Source organism: Pseudorca crassidens, chromosome 8 (genome assembly GCF_039906515.1).
Source record: "Pseudorca crassidens isolate mPseCra1 chromosome 8, mPseCra1.hap1, whole genome shotgun sequence".
Classification (NCBI taxonomy): Eukaryota; Metazoa; Chordata; class Mammalia; order Artiodactyla; family Delphinidae; genus Pseudorca; species Pseudorca crassidens.
The window spans coordinates 31,736,451-31,759,423 of NC_090303.1; the positions used below are offsets into that span (position 1 = coordinate 31,736,451).

General features: G+C 37.1%; 1 protein-coding gene across 6 annotated transcripts in view; it reads left to right on the forward strand.

The window, feature by feature from the left end:
• Nucleotides 1–22,973, forward strand: part of RUNDC3B (RUN domain containing 3B) — a 147,525-nt gene that overhangs the window by 80,760 nt on the left and 43,792 nt on the right. For all 6 annotated transcript variants that reach the window (XM_067746132.1, XM_067746130.1, XM_067746131.1 and 3 more), the window contains 3 exons: nucleotides 2,754–2,843; nucleotides 5,207–5,287; nucleotides 19,274–19,442. In XM_067746132.1, coding sequence (XP_067602233.1) covers nucleotides 2,754–2,843; nucleotides 5,207–5,287; nucleotides 19,274–19,442 — 340 coding nt within the window. The remainder of the gene's footprint in view (nucleotides 1–2,753; nucleotides 2,844–5,206; nucleotides 5,288–19,273; nucleotides 19,443–22,973) is intronic.

A 22,973-nucleotide genomic window follows, 5' to 3' on the forward strand; every position in this document is an offset into this window, starting at 1 on the left:
AGTCTACTGTATAAATCTTTAAACAGAAGTATTTAATATATTTTTCACCTTGGTACTTTCAATATTTATAATACATTTTTGCAAGTCAGTATGCTCTTTTGGTTAGATCCTGCTCATAAAAATATTTTCTTTAGAACAAAAAATATTTTCAACAAAAAAGGGAATTTTTTTAGTATATACCTTACTATTATTGGATTAGTCATCTTAGGCTTTGCTCTTGGCTCATTGGTTACATAATCTTGGTTATATAAGCAAACTTTATTAATGTTCCAATTTTTCTATGAGATAAAATGAAGAAATTGAAAGCTTACAGTCTTTAGAAGTCTTTGAAAATATTGATAACAAGAATCAGATTTTCAGTCAAAATTATTGATATGTTGGTTTAAGGGAATATAAAATAAATTTTTCCTAATAGCTTCTACCTCTCTAATATACATGAATGAGTGTGTTGTCTTTGATTAATTCTTTGATTAAATGATAGAAATATAATCTTTTGCAGATCACTTAGTATTCTTTTAAATATTGTTATTTTAAAAATTTGTTATCTCAAAGTTAGAAGTACATTTACTGAAAATTTTTTGTTTTTTTAACCAGGACTAATAATGAAAAGTTCAGCATACAATGGACAATTCTCTTAACTAGCCTTTCCTCTTCCATTTTTCCTCCCTTCCCTTCTGTTGCAGTGAAAACTGTTAAATTAAATCAGGTCTTTGCAGCATTATGCTTCATGCTTGGTTTTATTTGAGTGGAATTATTGATTTCACGTATAGCAAGCACTTCACTTATATAGGTTAGCTTAAAAAAATCAGTAGTAAAACAAAAGCCAAAAAACCTCAGTAAAACAATATGATATACACACACATAAATGACCTTTAGGCTTAAAATTTTTTCTAAAAACCAGTTAGTTTTTGTTTCAGGTATTTTTCATTAGTTCCTAATATAATATTAACATTAGGAAACAAGCAAGAATAGTTTTGATCTGACTCCTAGAATGTACTTTAAAACATGGTGGGCTCAAGGTAGCAAATAAAAGTATACCTTTTCTTATATAGGGAAGTACTAGGAATAATGGGTGATTGCCAGTGTCAAAAGCCAGAACAAACACCTGTGTCCCATAGAATGTGGTGGTCTAGAACCACTGGAATCATAGTTCTTCCAGGAGTTGATAAAATATTCAATCAACGGCCGAATTAGCCATTGGGGCAGAGACAAGATCTCAGATATATAGATTTGTCTAAATATCTTTTAGACAAATCTATATATCTTAGATTACCTTTTTGTGGAACACCTCAGTTGAATATGTAGAAATTACTTCCATTTATTTTACTAATCTTTGTTAGGCTGGAACTTTTAGTTTTTCTCCTTTTATGTAAATGAATGAAAACAATTCCCATATTTCCAAGGAAACAGAAAACATCTAATCCAAGCTAGTCTTCCCACCATGTTTGTTGGCAGCCTTACATCTGTCAGAGGGTAAAGAGTCTTTTATTTTTCTTTGTACTCTTTATTCATGTAAAATTCCTTAAGGTCCGTAACAGAGGTTAAATTCTCTTTAAATATTTTTGTTTTAAAAGAAGTATTATGGTTTAATAGAAAATATGCAGAACTTAAAGTAAGAAGGATTGGTTTTCCTCCTTGATAAGTTTATCCACATAAGCTTGGGCAAATTGTTTTAACCTGACTCACTTCTTGGTGGTGAATTTGAAATGAATGACAATTCCTTCAGCATTTACTTCATGGGCTTTGCAATTATTAAATAGTATGATTGTAAAAGTATTTGGTAAACTGTGGACTGTTTCAGTATTGATGCTAGTATTATAAACTTTACATGCAGCCTTTATAAACTCATGAATATGGAAAAGAGCAAGACAAATTTCCTTTAATAAGAAACTTTCCTTTTAGTTAGTGGGGTGTTACAGAGTGGTGTTGACTATGTGTAATATAAATAGTTATAATAATTTAATTATCCCTGTTACTGGACATAAACTAGTTTTTGCATACTATTATTCTTAAAAAGAAGTAAATTCAATGATCTTACATTCTTTTGTGGAAAAATACCTTAAGCCCATATTAAATAATATTTTTTTCAAAATATTTATTTTAAATATTTTAAAATAAAACTTTAGTATTTTAAAAATTAACATTGATCAAAACAGAAAGCTTTCAAGGAATTAGCAAAATAGATTCATATTCACTTTTTGTCAAAGATATGATGAATACTTTTTTTCCATAGGCAGCCACCTTGCTAGCCCACCTGCCCTATTAGTATTGTAGTGTTAAAGGTTATCATAAATTACTATTAATCACACCTTCCTAGTTCTTAATTTAGTTAATAACCTTTGGAATTACAGAAAAACAGAATGTGTGTTTGTGTTTGTTCTATGTATAGAATAATAATCTACCTAGTATTGAAAATAGACCAGTATAAATGACTGTGAATTTACCACCTTTCAGTTGACATTTATATTGCTTCACTCTTAGAGAAAAATGCTAGACACTGTAGACCCCTTGAATGAGTCACTTTGGGGATTCTTTTTAAGAGAGGTATAAGCACTTAGAATGATTTTCTTTGTTACAGTGGCAGCTTTTTTTCCTAAGTATCTGCAAGACTTGAGTGATCCAAGTTTGTTCTTGTTGTGACAAATTAAATAAAATTTAGTTCTTTCTACTTGAGCTTGGGCTCTAAGTGATTTCTGTAGATGAAACTTCAGTCCGTTTTTAATATTTATGTGTTCACCCATGTCATTTTTTAGGAGATTTTATGAAGATGGAGCAATTGTCTTGGGTGAGGAAGCAAATATGCTTGCTGGCATGCTGCTTGGACTCAATGCTATTGATTTCAGGTATTTCATCTACCTATATGCATTATGACTTAAAGTTATTCTACCTCATAATAGTTTCCACTTATGATTCTTTTCTTTCAGTTTTCTAAGTAAAGCACACTGTTGGATATTGATTTGATTTATGTTGTTCCCTTTCGAATGAGATCAGTTTTCTAAATAGGTTTGCTCTCAAAAAAGAGGCTGTCTCAAACTTAGGGAATGAACTGACAACCTTGCTCTCTAGTTTGGGTAAAAAGAAAGCTTGGACCACATCCTGCCAAGCAGAGAAGTCATGCGCTCTGGTAGCACTGAAGGAAGGTTTTGGATCTCATCTCTTAGTATTTTTCAACTACTGCTTTAAAATGAAAAAGAAATACACTAAAAGAAGATTCAAATCCAGAAAGATTTTCATTGTCTCATGTGGTGAGATAAAGAGGATATTGACAGGCTATCTTAGGTATGTTATGTTTCTTGTTTTGTATCTAAAATATTAAAAATTTTGTTAATATTTGCTTTTATTATCAACAAGATGAATTGATTTCAGAATAAGATTACAAGTACTAAAAATGGACATTGTAAGTTCTTTTTAGGTTGATGGCAGCATCCTTTTGCATTTCTTTAATTGATCTAAGATTTTACATTGTACTAAAAGTAAAAGGTTTGTCTAGAATAAGAACTGAAACATGAGAATGAAGGAAGTATTATATGTATATATATATGTGTATATATATACACATATATATATATTTTGTGTGTGTGTGTGTGTGTGGTATGCGGGCCTCTCACTGCTGTGGCCTCTCCCGTTGCGGAGCACAGGCTCTGGACGCGCAGGCTCAGCAGCCATGGCCCACGGGCCCAGCTGCTCCGCAGCATGTGGGATCCTACCGGACCAGGGCACGAACCCATGTCCCCCGCATCGGCAGGTGGACTCTCAATCACTGCGCCACCAGGGAAGCCCTATATTTTTATTGAAATATATCACTTAAATATATCGCTTAAAATATATCACAAGAATGTTAACAAATAAGTATAAAACTTAAATGAAAATCTAGTTTTCATTTTTAGTTCATTTTTTGAACTAAAAAATAATGCTACCCAGTTTCACTGAGGTTAACTTTTTCTAGTAACTCACTTCTTTTGCAAAATACTTTTCACTTTGTAAGTGTAACTTTCCTCTATTTAAAATTTGATAAGTGGGATTGGGTTAATTAGCTTAATTCTTTATGATGAATGTGATAGATGCAGTTTTGAAGGTTGTCTTTATGATCCCTCTAAGGGTGTTAACTTTTTACATGGCATGTTGCTGGCTCTGTCCAAATACTTTACAACTTCATTTAGTTTTTGGTTGGGAAAAAAAAAACCTGGGTTAAGAATCTAAACTCTTGGCTTATTGTAACCCACTGATAATGTATAGAGAGAAAGTGTCTTAAAGATGCATTAGTAATGTTTCTATAAATGAAGGAAAACCCATGTAAAATGTTGCCACTTTGATTCTTTCCTTAGTCAATTCTGGAAAAATACATACTGCACCCTTGCTATTAACATATTAGAACAAGTATTTCAACAGGCACATTTCCCAAAGAAACCGGAAGGTAGTGGTTCATATATGAATTTTTTTCTTTTTTTTTAAATTAATTAATTGTATTTATTTATTTTTGGCTGCACTGGGTCTTCGTTGCCACTTGTGGGCTTTCTCAAGTTGAGGCTAGCAGGGGCTATTCTTCCTTGCAATGCACGGGCTTCTCATTGAGGTGGCTTCTCTTGTTGCAGAGCACGGGCTCTAGGTGCGCGGGCTTCAGTAGTTGTAGCAGGCGGGCTCGGTAGTTGTGGCTTGCGGGCTCCAGAGCTCAGGCTAAGCAGCTGTGGCGCACGGGCCCAGCTGCTCCGTGGCATGTGGAATCTTCCCGGACCAGGGCTCAAACCCACGTCCCCTGAATTGGCAGGCGGGCTCTCAACCACTGTGCCACCAGGGAAGCCCCATGAATTTTTTTCTAATTAGGAGATTTTCTTTTTAGGAGATATTAAGTATCACCTGAGAATTTGTAAATGTGAACAACAAGGCTTCATCTGAAAATTCTCTAGCGATGTCTTAAGAATTTAGTAAAGACGAGGATAGTATGAAATAAATAATGTTTGAACAGATTTCTCAGTAAATTTTACTTTTGCATGATATATTTATGTAACTGTTATTAACTCATACAAGCTTTTGTTATTGATATGGAAGGTAGAATATCTTTATGAGGTGTTTATAACAAGTCACATTTAAATTACAAATAAGAAATTCACCTGCAATTTGATGAAACAAATGTCTCTAACAAGAGATTGTTTATAACACTTTGATTTAAATTTTAATGTATTAATATATTTACTGTCTATTGTCTTAGCTTCTGCCTGAAGGGAGAAGGATTAGATGGCAACTTTCCTGCTGTAATAGACTATACACCATATTTGAAGTTTACCCAAAGGTATTTGACATTTTGAAATATGTTATTGAAATCTTAATTTATAATTGAATGTCTTGTGCAATATATTCATCTGATTAAAACTACTTTTTATAAAACATTTATTTCAGTATCAGAGATCATTCAAAAATATAAACTCCAGTTGTGTTTTTAGTGTATATATAAATATATAGTTTTTACATAATTGTAATCCCAGTGTAAATATAGTTTTTAAAAAATAGCGTGTATTTCTACTGCTGTAGTCAATATAATAACTTTAATAGCTCTGTAATAGTCCATTGAGATTACAAAACTATAATTCATTATTTAAATTGTTTTTCATTTATCTCCATTATAATGAAAAGAATAATGAACATTTTTGTGCAAATAAATTTTCCTTTTGTTTCTGTTGTGCATTTATAGAGTTATTCAGGTAAGTACAGTGAAAACTTTTGTGGCTCTTAAAGTCTGTTCTTAGAGTTGTATCAATTTATCCTGCTACCAGTATTTTGTGAGAGTTACGGATTTTCCATAATCTCATCAGCATTGAAAATTAATCAGATGAAATCTATTCTGAAGATCTTCTTGCATAATTGACTTCCCAAATAGAATAATGATCTTTATATACTTCTTTCTTTTTCACATCTTTATTGGAGTATAAATGCTTTACAGTGTTGTGTTAGTTTCTGCTGTACAACAAAGTGAATCAGCTATATGTATACATATATCCCCATATATATCCCCATATTCCCTCCCTCTTGCGCCTCCCTCCCACCCTCCCTATGCCACCCCTCTAGGTCGTCACAAAGCATCGAGCTGATCTCCCTGTGCTGTGCAGCAGCTTCCCACTAGCTATCTACTTTACATTTGGTAGTGTATATATGTCAGTGCTACTCTCTCACTTCGTCACAGCTAACCCTTCCCCCCTTGTGCCCTCAAGTCCATTCTCTACGTCTGTGTCTTTATGCCTGCCCTGCCACTAGGTTCATGAGTACCACTTTTTGAAATGCCATACATATGCATTAGCATATGGTATTTGTTTTTCTCTTTCTGACTTACTTCACTCTGTATGACAGATTCTAGGTCCATCCACCTCACTACAAATAACTCAATTTTCTTCCTTTTTATGGCTGAGTAATATTCCATTATATATATGTGCCACATCTTCTTTATCCATTTTTCTGTCAGTGGACGTTTAGGTTGCATCCATGTCCTGGCTATTGTAAATAGTGCTGCAATGAACATTGTGGTACATGACTCTTTTTGAATTATGGTTTTCTCAGAGTATATGCCCAGTAGTGGGATTGCTGGGTCATATGGTAGTTCTTTTTTTAGTTTTTTTAAGGAAACTCCATACTGTTCTCCATAGTAGCTGTGTCAGTTTACATTCCCACCAACAGTGCAGGAGGGTTCCCTTTTCTCCACACCCTCTCTGGCACTTATTTTTTCTAGATTTTTTGATGATGGCCTTTCTGACCAGTGTGAGCTGATACCTCATTGTGGTTTTGATTTGCATTTTTCTAATGATTAGTGATGCTGAGCATCTTTTCATGTATTTGTTGGCCATCTGTATATCTCCTTTGGAGAAATGTCTATTTAGGTCTTCCACCCATTTTTGAATTGGGTTGTTTGGTTTTGTGATATTTAGCCGCATGAGCTGCTTATATATTTTGGAGATTAATCCTTTGTCCATTGTTTCATTTGCAAATATTTTCTCCCATTCTGAGGGTTGTCTTTTCGTCTTGTTTACGGTTTCCTTTGCTGTGCAAAAGCTTTGAAGTTTCATTAGGTCCGATTTGTTTATTTTTGTTTTTATTTCCCTTACTCTAGGAGATGGGTCAAAAAGGATCTTGCTGTGATTTATGTCATATAGTGTTTTGCCTGTATTTTCCTCTAAGGGTTTTATAGTGTCTGGCCTTATTTAATCCATTTTGAGTTTATTTTTGTGTACGGTGTTAGGGTGTGTTCTAATTTCATTCTTTTACATGTATCTGTCCATTTCTCCCAGCACCACTTATTTAAGAGGCTGTCTTTTCTCCATTGTATATTCTTGCCTTCTTTATCAAAGATAAGGTGACCATATGTGCGTGGGTTTATCTCTGGGCTTTCTATCCCGTTCCATTGATCTATATTTCTGTTTTTGTGCCAGTACCATACTGTCCTGATTACTGTAGCTTTGTAGTATTTATAGTCTGAAGTCAGGGAGCCTGATTCCTGCAGCTCTGTTTTTCTTTCTCAAGATTGCTTTGGCTATTCAGGGTGTTTTGTGTTTCCATACACATTGTAAAATTTTTTGTTCTAGTTCTGTAAAAAATGCCATTGGTAATTTGATAGAGATTGCATTGAACCTGTAGATTGCTTTGGGTGTAGTACAGCCATTTTCACAATGTTGATTCTTCCAATCCAGGAGCATGGTATATCTCTCCATCTGTTTATGTTATCTTTGATTTCTTTCATCAGTGTTTTATACTTTCCTGATTACAGGTCTTTTGCCTCCTTAGGTAGGTTTATTCCTAGGTATTTTATTCTTTTTGTTGCAATGGTAAATGGGATTGTTTCCTTAATTTCTCTTTCTGATCTTTCATTGTTACTGTATAGGAATGCAAGAGATTTCTCTGCATTAATTTTGTATCCTACAACCCTACCAAATTCATTGATTAGTTCTAGTAGTTTTCTGGTGGCATCTTTAGGATTTTCTATGTATAGTATCATGTCATCGGCAAACAGTGACAGTTTTACATCTTCTTTTCCAATTTGTATTCCTTTTATTTATTTTTCTTCTCTGATTGCTGTGGCTAGGGCTTCCAATACTATGTTGAATAATAGTGGCGAGAGTGGACATCCTTATCTTGTTCCTGACCTTAGAGGAAATGGTTTCAGTTTTTCACCATTGAGAATGATGTTCGCTGTGGGTTTGTGATATATGGCTTTTATTAGGTTGAGGAAGGTTCCCTCTATGCCCACTTTCTGGAGAGTTTTTATCATAAATGGGTGTTGAATTTTTTTAAAAAATTGTATTTATTTATTATTTATTTCTGGCTGCATTGGGTCTTTGTTGCTGTGCGCAGGCTTTCTCTAGTTGCAGCGAGCAGGGGCTACTCTTTGTTGCGGTGCCTGGGCCTCTCATTGTGGTGGCTTCTCTTGTTGCGGAGCATGGGCTCTAGGCACACGGGCTTCAAGTTGTGGCACACGGGCTTCAATAGTTGTGGCTTGCAGGCTCTAGAGTGCAGGCTCAGTAGTTGTGGTGCACAGGCATAGTTGCTCCGTGCCATGTGGCATCTTCCCAGACAAGGGCTTGACCCAGTGTCCCCTGCATTGGCAGGCGGATTCTTAACCACTGTGCCACCAGTGAAGTCTCTATGATTTCTTTCCTTCTACTAACTTTGGGTTTTCTTTGTTCTTCTTTCTCTAATTGCTGTAGGTGTAAGGTTAGATTGTTTATTTGAGATTTTTCTTGTGTCTTGAGGTGAGTTTGAATTGCTCTGAACTTCCTTCTTAGAACTGCTTTTTCTGCATCCCATAGGTTTTTGGATCGTTGTGTTTTCGTTGTCATTTGTTTCTAGGTATTTTTTAATTTCTTCTTTGATTTCTTCAATGATCTCTTGGCTGTTTAGCAGCACGCTGTTTAGCCTCCATGTATTTGTGTTTTTTACAGTTTTTTTCCTGTAATTGATTTCTAAACTCACAGCATTGTGGTTGGAAGAGATGCTTGATACGATTTCAATTTTCTTAAATTTTCCAAGGCTTGATTTTTGTCCCAAGATGTGGTCTATTCTGGAGAACGTTCATGTGCACTTGAGAAGAAGTGTATTTTTCCGCTTTCAAGTGTAATGTCCTAAAGATATCAATTAAGTCTGTCTGGTCTATTATGTCATTTAAAGCTTGTGTTTCCTTATTGATTTTCTGGCTGGATGATCTATTGGTGTAAGTGGGATGTTAAAGTCCCCCAGTATTACTGTGTTACTGTCAATTTCTCCTTTTATGGCTGTTAGCATTTGCCTTATGTATTTTGAGGTGCTCCTTTGTTGGGTGCATAAATATTTATAATTGTTACACTTTCTTCTTGGATTGATCCCTTGATCATTATGTAGTGTCCTTCCTCATCTCTTGTAACAGTCTTTAATTTAAAGTCTATTTTATCTGATATGAGTATTGCTACTCCAGCTTTCTTGTGATTTCCGTTTGCATGGAATATCTTTTTCCACCCCCTCACTTTCAGTCTGTGTCCCTAGGTCTGAAGTGGGTTTCTTGTAGATAGCATATATAAGGATTTTGGTTTTATATCCGTTCAGCCAGTCTGTGTCTTTTGGTTGGAGCATTTAATCCATTTACATTCAAGGTGATTTTCGATATGTATGTTCCTATTACCATTTTCATGACTGATTTGGGGTTGTTTTTGTGGGTCTTTTTCTTCTCTTGTGTTTCCCTCTTAGAGAAGTTCCTTTAGCATTTGTTGTAAAGCTGGTTTAGTGGTGCTGAATTCTCATAGCTTTTGTTTGTCTGTAAAGCTTTTGATTTCTCTGTCAATCTGAATGAGATCCTTGCTGGGCAGAGTAATCTTGGTTGTAGTTTCTTCCCTTTAAATATGTCCTGCCACTCCCTTCTGGCTTGCAGAGTTTCTGCTGAAAGATCAGCTGTTAACCTTATGGGGATTCCCTTGTATGTTATTTGTTGCTTTTCCCTTGCTGCTTTTAATATTTTTTGTTTTTATTTAATTTTTGATAGTTTGATTAATGTGCGTCTCGGCGTGTTTCTCTTTAGGTTTATCCTGTATGGGACTCTCTGAGCTTCCTGGACTTGATTGACTATTTCCTTTTCTATGTTAGGGAAGTTTTTGACTGTAATCTCTTCAAATATTTTCTCAGTCCCTTTCTTTTTCTCTTCTTCTGGGACCCCTATAATTCAAATGTTGGTGCGTTTAATGTTCTCCCAGAGGTCTCTGAGAGTATCCTCAATTCTTTTCATTCTTTTTTCTTTATTCTACTCCCCACCAGTTATTTCCACCATTTTATCTTGCAGCTCACTTATCTGTTCTTTTGCCTCAGTGACTCTGCTATTGATTCCTTCTGGAGTATTTTACATTTCAGTTACTGTGTTGTTCGTCACTGTTTGTTTGCTCCTTAGTTCTTCTAGATCTTTGTTAAACGTTTCTTATATTTTCTCCATTCTGTTTCTGAGATTTTGGATCATCTTTACTATCATTACTCTGAATTCTTTTTCAGGTAGCTTGCCTATTTTGTCTGCATTTATTTGATCTTGTACGTTTTTACCTTGCTCCTCTGTCTGTAACATATTATTTTGTCATTTCAGTTGTTTTTTTTGATGGTTGGGTTGGGGCTTTATTCCTGTCTTACTGGTTGTTTAGCCTGAGGCGTCCAGCACTGGAGTTTGCAGGCAGTTGGGTAGAGCCAGGTCTTGGTGCTGAGATGAGGACCTCTGGGAGGCCTCACTCCAATTAATATTCCCTGGGGTCTGAGGTTCTCCGTTAGTCCAGCAGTTTGGGCTTGGCACTCCCACCACAGGAGCTCGGGCCAACCCTCGGCCTGGGAACCAAGATTCGGCAAGCTGCATGGTGTGGCAAAAAAAAAAAAAAAAAGCAAGCAGTACAATAACAAAGAATAAAAAATAAAATAAAATTAGAAAGATAAAAAATATATTAGAAAAAATAAAAATATAATTGAAACAACTTCAACAAAGTAAAACAAAACCACAACAGAAAAAAGAAAATAAACAAATAAATAAATAAATTTAAGAAAAGGGAGGGAACAAGCCAAAAGGAGCAGAGCAGTAACAAAGTGTAAAGAATACAATAAAATTAGAAAAATAAAAGATTTATTAGAAAAAATAAAAGTATAAATGAATCAACAACAGGGTAAAATAGAACCCCAACCTAAAAGAAGAAAAAAGAAAGCCTTGACTAAGTGGGGCAGAGTTCAGGCAGGGTTTGGAACATAGGCAGGGGTGGGGTTTAGGGTGGGGCGGAGCCTAGGTGGGGGGTGACATTTCAGCGTGGGGCCTGATGTTTCAGTGTGGGGCAGGGTCTAGGCTCAAGACCCACGCCAGCTGGAAAAGGCTTTGTGGGCGGGGCCTAGGCTGGCGACGTTCAAGTGTAGGGCAGGGCCTCTGCTTAGGCCCCGCCCAGAAGGGGAGGAATAGCACGTCCAAAGAAGGGCCTCTGGCGTGTGGGGTTCCAGAGTTTGGAGGTAAGGTCGTGGGTGAGGGCGTGTGGGTGGGGTTTAGGCCCAGCACGTTGGAGGGGGTCTCTGAGGTGTCTCCAAGCGTAGAGGTAAGGCCCTGGGTGGGGGTGTAGGGGCGGGGCTTGGGTTCTGCGGGCAGGAGGGAGGCTCCGAGGGCAGAGGATTAGGCCCGGGAGCCCAAGAGGCTCCCCGGTGCCTAAGTGGACAGGGAAAGCCTGGCCCCGTTCCCTTCCATTCCTTCACGCCCCTCCCCCACTGTCTCCCCCAGGGTCTCCCCCATCTCGTGGGTGGGTCCCACTGGGTGTAGGAACTCCTCCCCTCCCCCAGCCGCCCCTCAGGGCCGCCAGTCCAGGGCTGCCAGTCCTTTCCCGCCTCCACTTCTCCTCCCCCGTCCCTTCCACCCAGGCCCCATGTCCTACCCGGTCGCTGGGGGTTCCTCCCGTCCCCTTAGGTGTCTGTGGTCCCCCACCGGTGCCAGCTAGGTGCCCTAGTTGTGCGGGAGATGCGAATTCCGCGTCCTCCTAGCCTGCCATCTTGACTCTGCTCCCCTCTCTTTATATACTTCTGAAATGTTATGATCAGGCCAAAGCTGTAAGGGAGATAGAGTGAGTAATATATGTATATATGTAATATATGTATATGTACACACAAACGTACACACACACCCAAGATACATTTATTGAGTGCCTAAAGAAACTTTCCTAGGGATACATACATGTCAAGACTATAGGAACTCTGTGAACTTCTAAAAAGGAATGCAATCCCTGTATCCAAGATAATCACCATCTAGTAAGAGAAGTCACTATGATTTCAGAGCTAGGAGTGTGAAGATATTTTAGGTGATGAAGGAGAAGGAGGAATAGAGTATTATGGTACAAAGATTTCTAACTTAAGTAAGTAGATCCCTTGGGAAAAGGGATAAGTCTGTTACATTAGATCTAGAAAAGAAATACACCAAGAAGATGTTTTTAACAGGCATAAAATTGTACTCTTTTGGGATATGTTTGGATTATAGGACATTTTGTGAAGATAACGGATAGTTCAAAACAATACTAGTAAAAATGTCAATACCATTTATTGCATGTTTATTATATAGCAAGCATTGTTTTAAGTCATTTACTGCTATTAACTCATTAATCTCCTCAGAAGCCAGTGAGGTAAGCACCACTGTCCTTATTTTTAAATGAGAAAACTGAAACACAGAGAGGTTAAATACCTTGGCCATAGTCACACAGCTAGTTTGTGCAGAGTGGGCCTCAAGTCTGAAATTAAAGAGCAAGATGACAGTTGGAGAGAGGAGTTTGGTCATCAGAATGCAGTTAGAAAGGCTATTTTTAGCGATTTAGGAAATAATTTAAATTAAAATATGAAGAAAAATGTAAATACAGATTTTTCTCTTTTCGTACCTAAGAGACTGTAGTAATTATTACAGTGCTTTTAAAAAGATATGATAATGAAGCCTTCTCATCTGGTGCCCTCAGAATGAGTTTAATGACCTATATTCTGTGTCCCCAGCTGCTTAGCCACTTTTGTCTGATTTTTTTGTGCAATTTCCTCTTTCTTTGATGCACTAATCCAAACATATATGTATAGCTTCCTCTTCTTTGTATACTAAAGGATTCCTACCATCTTGTTATATAAACAAGAAAGGAAATACCAATTCAACCTAGTCGTAACCCAGTTAGCATTACAGACCATGGAGCTTTTCTTTTTAGAAAGATTTAAACTATCCTAATAGTCATAAAGAGCCAATATTTTAAAAATTGAATTACTTCCACCCAAATGTACCTGTAATTAGACACAATTTTTAAAAATTCTATTTGATGCCTCATTTAAGAAACCATAAAAGTCTGTCCCTCCCCAAATTACTGCTTTTAACTTATTTGGAAAATTAAGTGTTTATTGTAGAATAGTTGGAAAGTACAGAAAAGTAGAAAGTAGAAGAAAGCTTAAGTCACTCATCTTACATTTAAGGAGCAACTGCTAGAAGCATTAACATTTTGATGGATAGCTTTCAGCCTTTTCTGTACATAGGAATATTTTTAAATTAAAATGGAAGCATAATATACATGTAACTGTTTCCCTTAATACTGTATAATGAACATTGTTGCACGTCTTTAACTGTCCTTCTATAGCATCATTTCCTAAAATAAATAGAATTCATTGTTAGTATAGTATGTTAACCCAGTTATTGTACTTCTGGAGTGCATTTAGTTTCGTCGTATATAGTATTGCAGTTAATATCCTTGTCACTACATCTTTTTATGCAGAACCATCATTATTTCTTTAAGTTAAAATCCTGGAAGTAGGGGCTTCCCTGGTGGCACAGTGGTTAGGAATCTGCCTGCCAATGCAGGGGACATGGGTTTGGGCCCTGGTCCAGGAAGATCCCACATGCCACAGAATAAGTAAGCCCGTGCACCACAGCTACTGAGCCTGTGCTCTAGAGCCTGCGAGCCACAACAACTGAGCCCGCATGCCACAACTACTGAAGCCCGCGCACCTAGAGCCCATGCCCCGCAACAATAGAAGCCACTGCAATGAGAAGCCCTCACACCTCATCGAAGAGTAGCCCCCGCTTGTTGCAACTAGAGAAAGCCCACGTGTAGCAACGAAGACCCAGCACAGCCAAAAATAAATTTAAAAAAAAATCCTGGAAGTAGAATTTCTAGTATATATGTCATTGAAACTTTTGAAACATGCTGTCAAGAGAGCATGTCCAGAGAGGCCATACTAATGTAGATCCTATCAGCAATATGTGACAGTGCCTGCCTCCACAGTTTCCAACTTAAAGGTGTGGCTAATTCTGTAAGTAAAAAATGATATCCTGTTGTTGTTTCGGTTTGCATTTATTTGATTGCTGGTGAAGTTGAACTTTAAAAAATATTTATTAGCTATTAGTCTTTTGAAATAGAGTTTTATCCTTCTGAAGCTAAATACATGAAATATGTTAAGAGAAAACATCCTAAAATATATTTCATATTTAAAATTGGTTTAATTAAGTTTTAGGTTGTGTACCAGTGAGAAAAGTTAAGTTTTTTCTGAGTTACTGCTTGGTGTAACTTTAAACATTTTTTCCTTGAATGGATTTTAGGCCAAAAAAGTCTAGTAGTAGCCAATGATTATTGGTCTTTTATGATGCCTTCAATTTTTCACTTTAAAGTATAATATTCTAGTAGCTAAGTCTTTATACTTAGAATGATTATTTCCTAAAGAGGTAAATTTCTGCAAACAAAATTGCTGAGTTAGAGAGACTGTAAACGATCCAGCATGCTGTTCAATTGCCCTTCCTAAGCGTAGCATTCCATGTACTGTTGGCTGTCCATATCTGCAGGTTTCACCTCCATGAATCAACCAGCTGTGGATCAGATGTATATGGGACTTGTACATATAAGGGACTTGAGCACCCATGGACTTTGATATCTGGGGTGGCTCCTGGAACCAGTCCTTCATGAGTACTGAGGGACCACTGTACTCTGCCTTTTCCCCCTCTTAGTAGGGAGACGCTAATCATTTGCTACCAAAGGCCAGTCTTTTCGCCTGTGTACTGCATCCCATCCTGTCTTTTCTGTTTAAGGTCTTAGCTCCAGCGGTTGTCCCCTTCCATTAATTTTTCCTTTTCTAGATCTTCCCACACATCACAGCATATAAGCATGTTGTTATTTTCCCCATCTTAAAAAATGAAACAGAGAAACTTTCCTAACCCCACATTCACTTCTAGCTTTTTCTTAGTACCCCTTCCTTTATTACAAAACCATGCCTCCCTTTTTTTTTTTTGTCTCCATTCACTCTTGAACTATTCATATGAGCTTTAATACCTACCACTGAAACTGCTATTTTCAGAGTCACCAGTAATTGTCTTGTTGCGAAATCCAGGGGTTAGTTTCCTCACCTTACTTGACCTTGGAGCAGTGTTTGATACACATGACTGCTCTTGTCAGCACTCTTCTGCTTTTCCTCCTTTTTACTCCCCTTCACTGCTTTCTCCTCATTTCCCCAACCTCTAAATGTTGGACTGTTTCAGAGATCAGTCCTGAATCATCTTCTCTGTCTGTACTAAGTAGTTTCATCTAGTTTCATGGCTTTAAATACTATCTATGTGCTGCTCTTTCCCAAATATATACTTCCACCTGGAACACTACTCTAAACTCTGAAACTCATACATCCAGCTGCCAAGTTGACACCTCCACTTGGATGTGTAATAAGTACCTCAGATATAACAGGTACAATAATGAACTCCTAATCCCATCACCCCACACCCCCTCACACAAAACAGCTTTCCTTCCTTTAGTCTTTGCCATTCCAAGAATGGTAGTTCTAGCATTCCAGTCATTTATGCTCAAAAACTTTGGAGTCATTGTTGAATTCTCTCTTCCGTAATCCACATACGATCCATCAGCAAATATTTTTGCACCACCATCACCTCCTAAATTTAAACCTGGAGATTTGCAAGAGTCTTCGTGCTCCACCTCTTGCCTCCTGTAGTTTATTTCTCCATAGAGCAGCCAGAGTGATCCTTTTGAACTATAAGTCAAATCACTTCATTCCTCTGCTCACAACTTTCCAGTAGTTTCTTTCCTTCTGACCCGAAGTGAAAAACAAATTCCGTAGTTGATCTGGCCTTCAGTACCTCTCTGACCTCATGTCTTAATCCCTGCCCTGTTACTCACTGTGCTTCAGTAACACTTGCCATCTTGTTATCCCTTGAGCACACCGGGCACACCTGTGCATCTTTCTGTCCTCTACCAGGAGCACAGTCTCTCTCAGATATTTGCATGGCTAGTTCATTCATCTTCTCTAAAACTCAGCTTAATACCACCTTAGTAATGAAGCCTCCACTGAATGTTCTGCCTAAAATAGTGATACCAGTTCCCCTTACTGGTGTGACCTCAAGCATCTGCTTATCATCTCATATTCTCATTTTCTTCATTTGCTGAATGAACCTATTAAATAGTACAGCAGTACCTCATGGGGATATCATGAGGATTAATGAGGCGATGTATGTGAAGTGTTTATATAGTTCCTTGGACCACCGTAGTTAGCATTTATTTTCTTCCTTGTCCTTATAAGGAACTTCCTTGTTATCAGTTCTCCCTTTCTACTCTTGGATTTTTTAATTTATTTTTTGTTTTTTAATTTTTTTGTGTATTCATTGCTTTTTTTCTTTGTTTCCACAAATATATCTATTTATTTATTTTTATTTTCGGCTGTGTTGGGCCTTTGTTCCTGCACACAGGCGTTCTCTAGTTGTGGTGAGCGGGGGCTACTCTTTGTTGCGGTGCGCAGCCTTCTCATTGCGGTGGCTTCTCTTGTTGCGGAGCACGGGCTCTAGGTGCATGGGCTTCAGTCGTTGTGGCACACGGGCTCAGTGATTGTGGCTCACAGGCTCTAGAGCACAGGCTCAGTAGTTGTGGTGCATGGGCTTAGTTGCTCTGCAGCGCGTGGGATCTTCCCAGAACAGGGATGGAATCCATGTCCCCTGCACTGGCAGGCAGATTTCTAACCACTGTGCCACCAGGGAAGTCCCTCTTGGATGTTTTTAAAACTTACTGATTTATTTATCATCTTTCCAGTTTCTATTATTGGTTCAGTTTTGGTAAATTTTATTTTGTTAAAATTTTCAGAATTTTATATCATGATGTTCAGAGAATTTCTTTTAATATCTTTTAAATCTCTTTTCATCTCTAGTTATATTATCTTTTGCTTTTTGTTATTGTAACTTTTATTTTTTTGTCTTTTAAATCATCCTTACCAAAGCTTTATCAATTTTGTTAGTCATTAAGTGTTTGTTTTTCTTTGTTGATCCTCTGTTGTACCTTTGCCATCTAGCTCATTAATTTCTGTTTTTATCTATATTATTTTGTTTCTTCTACCTTCTTTGGGTTTGTGATGATCTTTTCTTACTCTTTTGTAAAATCAGCTTTATTGATGTATCATTAACAAATAAAATTCTGAGATATTTCAAGTGTACATTGTGGTGATTTGATACTGTATTTTGATAATGTATACCTTGCGGAAGGATTTCCCCCGTGTTGTTAATTAACATATCCATCACCTCATGTATTTATCTTTTTGTGTGTGTGTGTGAACATTTAAGTTATACTCTCTTAACAAATTTCAGTTATATAATACAGTGTTATCAACTATAATCACCATGTTTTACAGTAGATGCTCAGACTTTATTAATCTTACAGCTGAAAGTTTGTACCCTTTTACCAACCTCTCCCTATTCCTCCTCCTCGCCCCTGGGAACCATGTTCTAGTCTCTATTTCTATGAGTTTGACTTTTTTTTTTTTTTTTAAGATTCTACATATAAGTCATACCTCCAGTATTTGTCTTTCTGTGTCTGGCTTATCTCACTTAGCATAATGCTCTCAGGATCCATCCATGTTGTTGCAAATGGCAAGATTTCTTAACCTCTCATGGCTGAACGGTATTCCACTGTGTATATGTATACACCACATCTTCTTTATCCATTCATTTATTGATGGACACTTAGCTCATGTCCATATCTTGATTACTTGTGCTGCAGTAAACATGGGAGTACAGGTATCTCTTCAAGATTCTGTTTTCATTTCCTTTTGATACATTCCTGGAAGTGGGATTGCTGGATCATATGGTAGTTCTATTTTCAATATTTTGAGGAAACTCCATTCTGTTTTCCATAATGACCGTATCAGTTGACACTCCCACAGCAGTGCACAGGGGTTCCCTTTTCTCCACATCCTCATCAACACTTATCTTTTTTGTTTGTTTGTTTTTTTGCGGTACGCGGGCCTCTCACTGTTGTGGCCTCTCCCGTTGCAGAGTACAGGCTCACGGGCCCAGCCGCTCCGCGGTATGTGGGACCTTCCCGGACCGGGGCACGAACCCATGTCCCCTGCATTGGCAGGCAGACTCTCACTGTGCCACCAGGGAAGCCCAACACTTATCTTTTTGATGATAGTCATTTTTTTTTTTTAAGATGATAGCCATTATGACAGATGTGAGGTGATATCTTGTGATTTTGATTTGCATTTCCCTGATGATAAGTGATGTTGAGCACCTTTTTATGTACCTGTTGGCCATTCGTATGTCTTTTTTTGAAAAATGTCTATTCTATTCCTCTGATTATTTTTCAATCACGTTTGTTTTTTGGCTGTTGAGTTCTCTATATATCTTGGATATTAACTCCTTATCAGATATATGATTTGCAGATATTTCCTCCCATTCAGTATGTTGCCTTTTCATTTTGTTGCTGGTTTCCTTTGCTGTGCAGAAGGCTTTTAGTTTGATGTAGCCCCGCTTCTTTATCTTGCTTTTGCTTTTTTTTTTACTTTTTTTTTTTTTGGTGTCAAATCCAAAAATCGTTGTCAAGATTGATGTCAAGGGCTTACCCCCATGTTTTCTCCTAGGATTTTTACAGTTTCAGGTCTTACATTCAAGTCTTTAATCTATTTAGAATGATTTTTGTATATGGTATAAGATAGGGTTCCAGTTTCATTCTTTTGATCTACGTGGGACAGTAAAAAGAACACAGCTAGACAGGTCTTCTCAGCACATGTGGAGTTTCTGGTTCTCTTCTTTAGAAGTGTTTTCTCTCTCCTCAGGACATTCTCACAGTTTCTGTGTTAGTGCCCTTAGGTCTGTAAACCTCACTTGAACTTCTGTAGCATCTCTAGGCTTGATGATAATATCATTATTATTGCATAGTCAGTGATGAATATTTTGGAGCTTGCTCACCAGTAGCTTGCAAATACAGAAGTGTTTCTAAAAAATCAAAGTGGAACATATTATGAATTTTGTTTCTTTAAAAATTTTTAATCTTCTCAGTTCTGACAGCATCAGCAGTGATGAGGAAGAGCTGAGGACTTTGGGAAGCAGTGGTAGTGAAAGCAGCACTCCAGAGAACATCGGGCCTCCTTTCATCATGGATGAGAATAGTTGGTTCAACAAGTGTAAGAGAGTTAAACAAAAGTATCAACTAACACTGGAACAGAAGGTATTTATCAGTTGTCAAAAGTCATTTAATTTGGTTCTAGTACTACCTTTAGACTGTCACTACCAAAAGACCTTTTAGCTGTATAGAAGTATTTACTTATTGCTACTTCCTTTCTGTTCTTGGATTGTCCTCCTTTTAATTAAAAATCAGGGCCTGGGCTTCCCTGGTGGCACAGTGGTTGAGAGTCCGCCTGCCGATGCAGGGGACACGGGTTCGTGCCCCGGTCCAGGAAGATCCCACATGCCGCGGAGCGGCTGGGCCCGTGAGCCATGGCCGCTGAGCTTGCGCGTCCAGAGCCTGTGCTCCGTAACAGGAGAGGCCACAACGGTGAGAGGCCCGCGTACCGCAAAAAACAAACAAACAAAAAAATCAGGGCCAGTTTTAGGAGAGGCTTTTGTTTCTTAAATAATTTTATGTTTTAATATATATAATAAGCCATTTATTCTTCTGTATGCAGTTTCATTTGTCTGAGGTATTAGTTTCTATGATTAATTTTATAAAGGATTATTTGGTTTATGAAAATGCAGTAATTGCCTAAGAAATTCCATATATGTGTCTCACTCTTTTTTTTTTTTTAAATCAGGTATTTTAGCAGCTCTTGTGGGTTAAGCGCTGTAGTAGGCAAAGTGGGGTACATAACAGAATGGAATATAAACTCTATCATCTTGAGTTGTAACCTCTTCTTTTTCACTGTATGATTTATTTTCCTTCCTACCCTTCCTTTCAAATTATCATTATTCATAGATGAGCTGTGTAGGGAGAGCCCAATTGAATTATCCATAGAATTATCAGAACAATAAAAAATACACTGAGGAAAATGGTTACAAAGGAAATTTACAAATATGAAGAGATTTCCTGTAGACAAACAGCTGCTAGTTAGAAATATAAAGAAAACTTTAATACCCTGTTAAAGGAGAATTCTGGTACCAGCTACCAGCCGGAAGTCACGCTATGATAACTGAAAGCCTTTACATTGCGAAAATCTGAAAATGCCAAGTAGGATAAAATTTGAAAGAGTTTCATACAGAGCTGCTCTCTCAAAGAATAGGAGCTCACTAAGGACTGTAAACAAAGAAGGGCCTAAAAAATAGGAGCTCACTAAGGACTGTAAACAAAGAAGGGCCTGGAATAAGTCATGAGTTACAGTCACTGCAGGCTTCTGGGGTGGGGGTGAGGGGCCATTCCCTTAACCTAGGTACTTGTGTTTTAATACCAACCGGGGAGCAGCAAACCTAGGCCCGCTATCATTCGAGTTGGAAACTGAACCTAGAAGGCAGGATGCGCTGCAAAATGGCAGAGTAAGCACAGAAATTGACAAATAAACCTTGACTACATGAAACAGCAACAGCAATATTAGTGACCATTATGGGGTGGCAGTGTTGTTCTGGGATATGATTAACAACTTGCTTTGCAGAGGAATTAGATAAGCCCTGATTTGTAGCATTTGCTGATTTCTCTGGGATGAATACTCCCATCATGGCCAACTTAAAACTACCAATTTGATGTCACTGAATGTAGAATCAGGAAGAGAGGCACAGTAGCACACCATACCAGGCAGACACAGTAAATATAAACGACTTGAAGAGCACAGATTGTAATAGTAAAATATAGTAAAACACTTGGGAAACGATAGGTTTTGTAGTTATTCTGTTTTTTGATATAATTTACTTAATGGTAAGTTTATAAAATTTAATTTTTTATAATAGCAGTGTTTTAACAGCTGAATTACAAAATATCTGAAGCTTAACAATTAGTTCAGGCTTCAGCCTTCTCTGGGAAGTAAAATGGAACTAAAACACTATCTAATAGTGTCAGAAAGAGAGAGAGAGGGTGATTGAAGCTAAAGCCTTTTGAGGTCTTTGTATTACAGCAAAGGAGTATAGACATATTTTTTAATGTGTATTCCTGTTTCCAAAGTTGCAGTTAAAAGAAATAGAATATTTAGCTTTTAAACTAATAATAAGAAAGAAACAAAATAAGGAAAATTGATTAACACAATAGCAAAGAGCAAATGAGAAAAAATAAGGATGGTATAAAGAAAACACAAAATAAAGTGGTAGAAATAAATCTCAATACAACCAAAAGAGTCAACATCACCATAAAAGTAAATGGTGTAAACTTGCCAGTTAAGACAAACTCTTGGGAATTCCCTGGCAGTCCAGTGGTTAGGGCTCTGTGCTCTCACTGCCGAGGGCCCGGGTTCAACCCCTGGTTAGGGAGCTAAGATCCACAAGCCTCATGGTGAGGCCAAAAAATAATAATAATAATTTTAAAATTAAGAGAAAAAAGACAAACTCTTAAATTTATGTTTTAAATCATTAATTTTAGTTATATGCCGTCTGTAAGAGGCATACATAAAAGAGGGACACAAAAAAGTTGAAACTAGGAGTATAAAAATAGAGTAGGCAAATACTAACCAAAATAATTCTGTATCAGTATCATTCAAGATAGACATTAAGGCAAAAAGCATCATTAAGACTAAAGAAAGAATTGCCTTTTTAAAAAAGAACAATTCATCAGGAATGTTGTTTAACAGTGCTGAACTTACATGCATTTAACAATGTAGCCATGAAAAATATGAGATAGAAATTGTTAGAATATCCATGAGAAATGGATAAATCCATAATTATAGTAGAAAATTTTAACATCCTAATAATTACAGATTAAACAGACAAAAAATTGATAAGGATGTAATGAACAACACAGCTAGTAAGCTCAATCTAAAATATGTTAAATGCTAACAATTAGAACACACATTCTTTTCAAGCACACATGGGACAACTATTCAGTTTTTATGGACTATGCTAGATCACAAAACAAATGCCGTTAAATGCCAAAGAAATGATGTAATAGTGATCACAATGCAATAAAGTTAGATTCAATAGAAAAATTTTACCACACCCTGAAGTACACCAATGGGGATTTAAAAAAAATAAAGTCTTCTAAATTTTGGGTCAAAAAAGAAATGTGGAAATACTTAGAAGTGAACAGGAATGAAAACAATGCATACTCTTAGTACTAAGTTGCAACTTGTTCAGTGCTTGGAGAATTACTTATCTTAGAAAAGAAAGAATGAAAATTAAAGAGCTAAGCATCCAAGAAGTAAAAAAACCAAACCAGTTCAAAATAAGAAAAATAAGAGCAGATATTAATGAAATAGAGATACAGAATTAATAAAACCAAAAGCTGATTATCTGTAAAAACTAATGAAATATACAAATCTCAACCATAATTAAATTTAAAAGAGTTAAGGCACAGATAGACAATTTTAAGAATTAAAAGAGACTAGACAGGGACTTCCCTGGTGGTCCAGTGGTTGAGAATCTGCCTTCCAATGCAGGGGATACAGGTTCAATCCCTGGTTGGGGAACTAAGATCCCACATGCCGCAGGGCATCTGAACCCGTGCGCCACAACTAGAGTGCCTGTGTTGTGCAACTACAGAGCCCACGTGCACTGGAGCCCGCATGCAACAACTACAGAGCCCACATGCTCCGGAGCCCGCGTGCCACAACTACAGAGCCTGTGCACC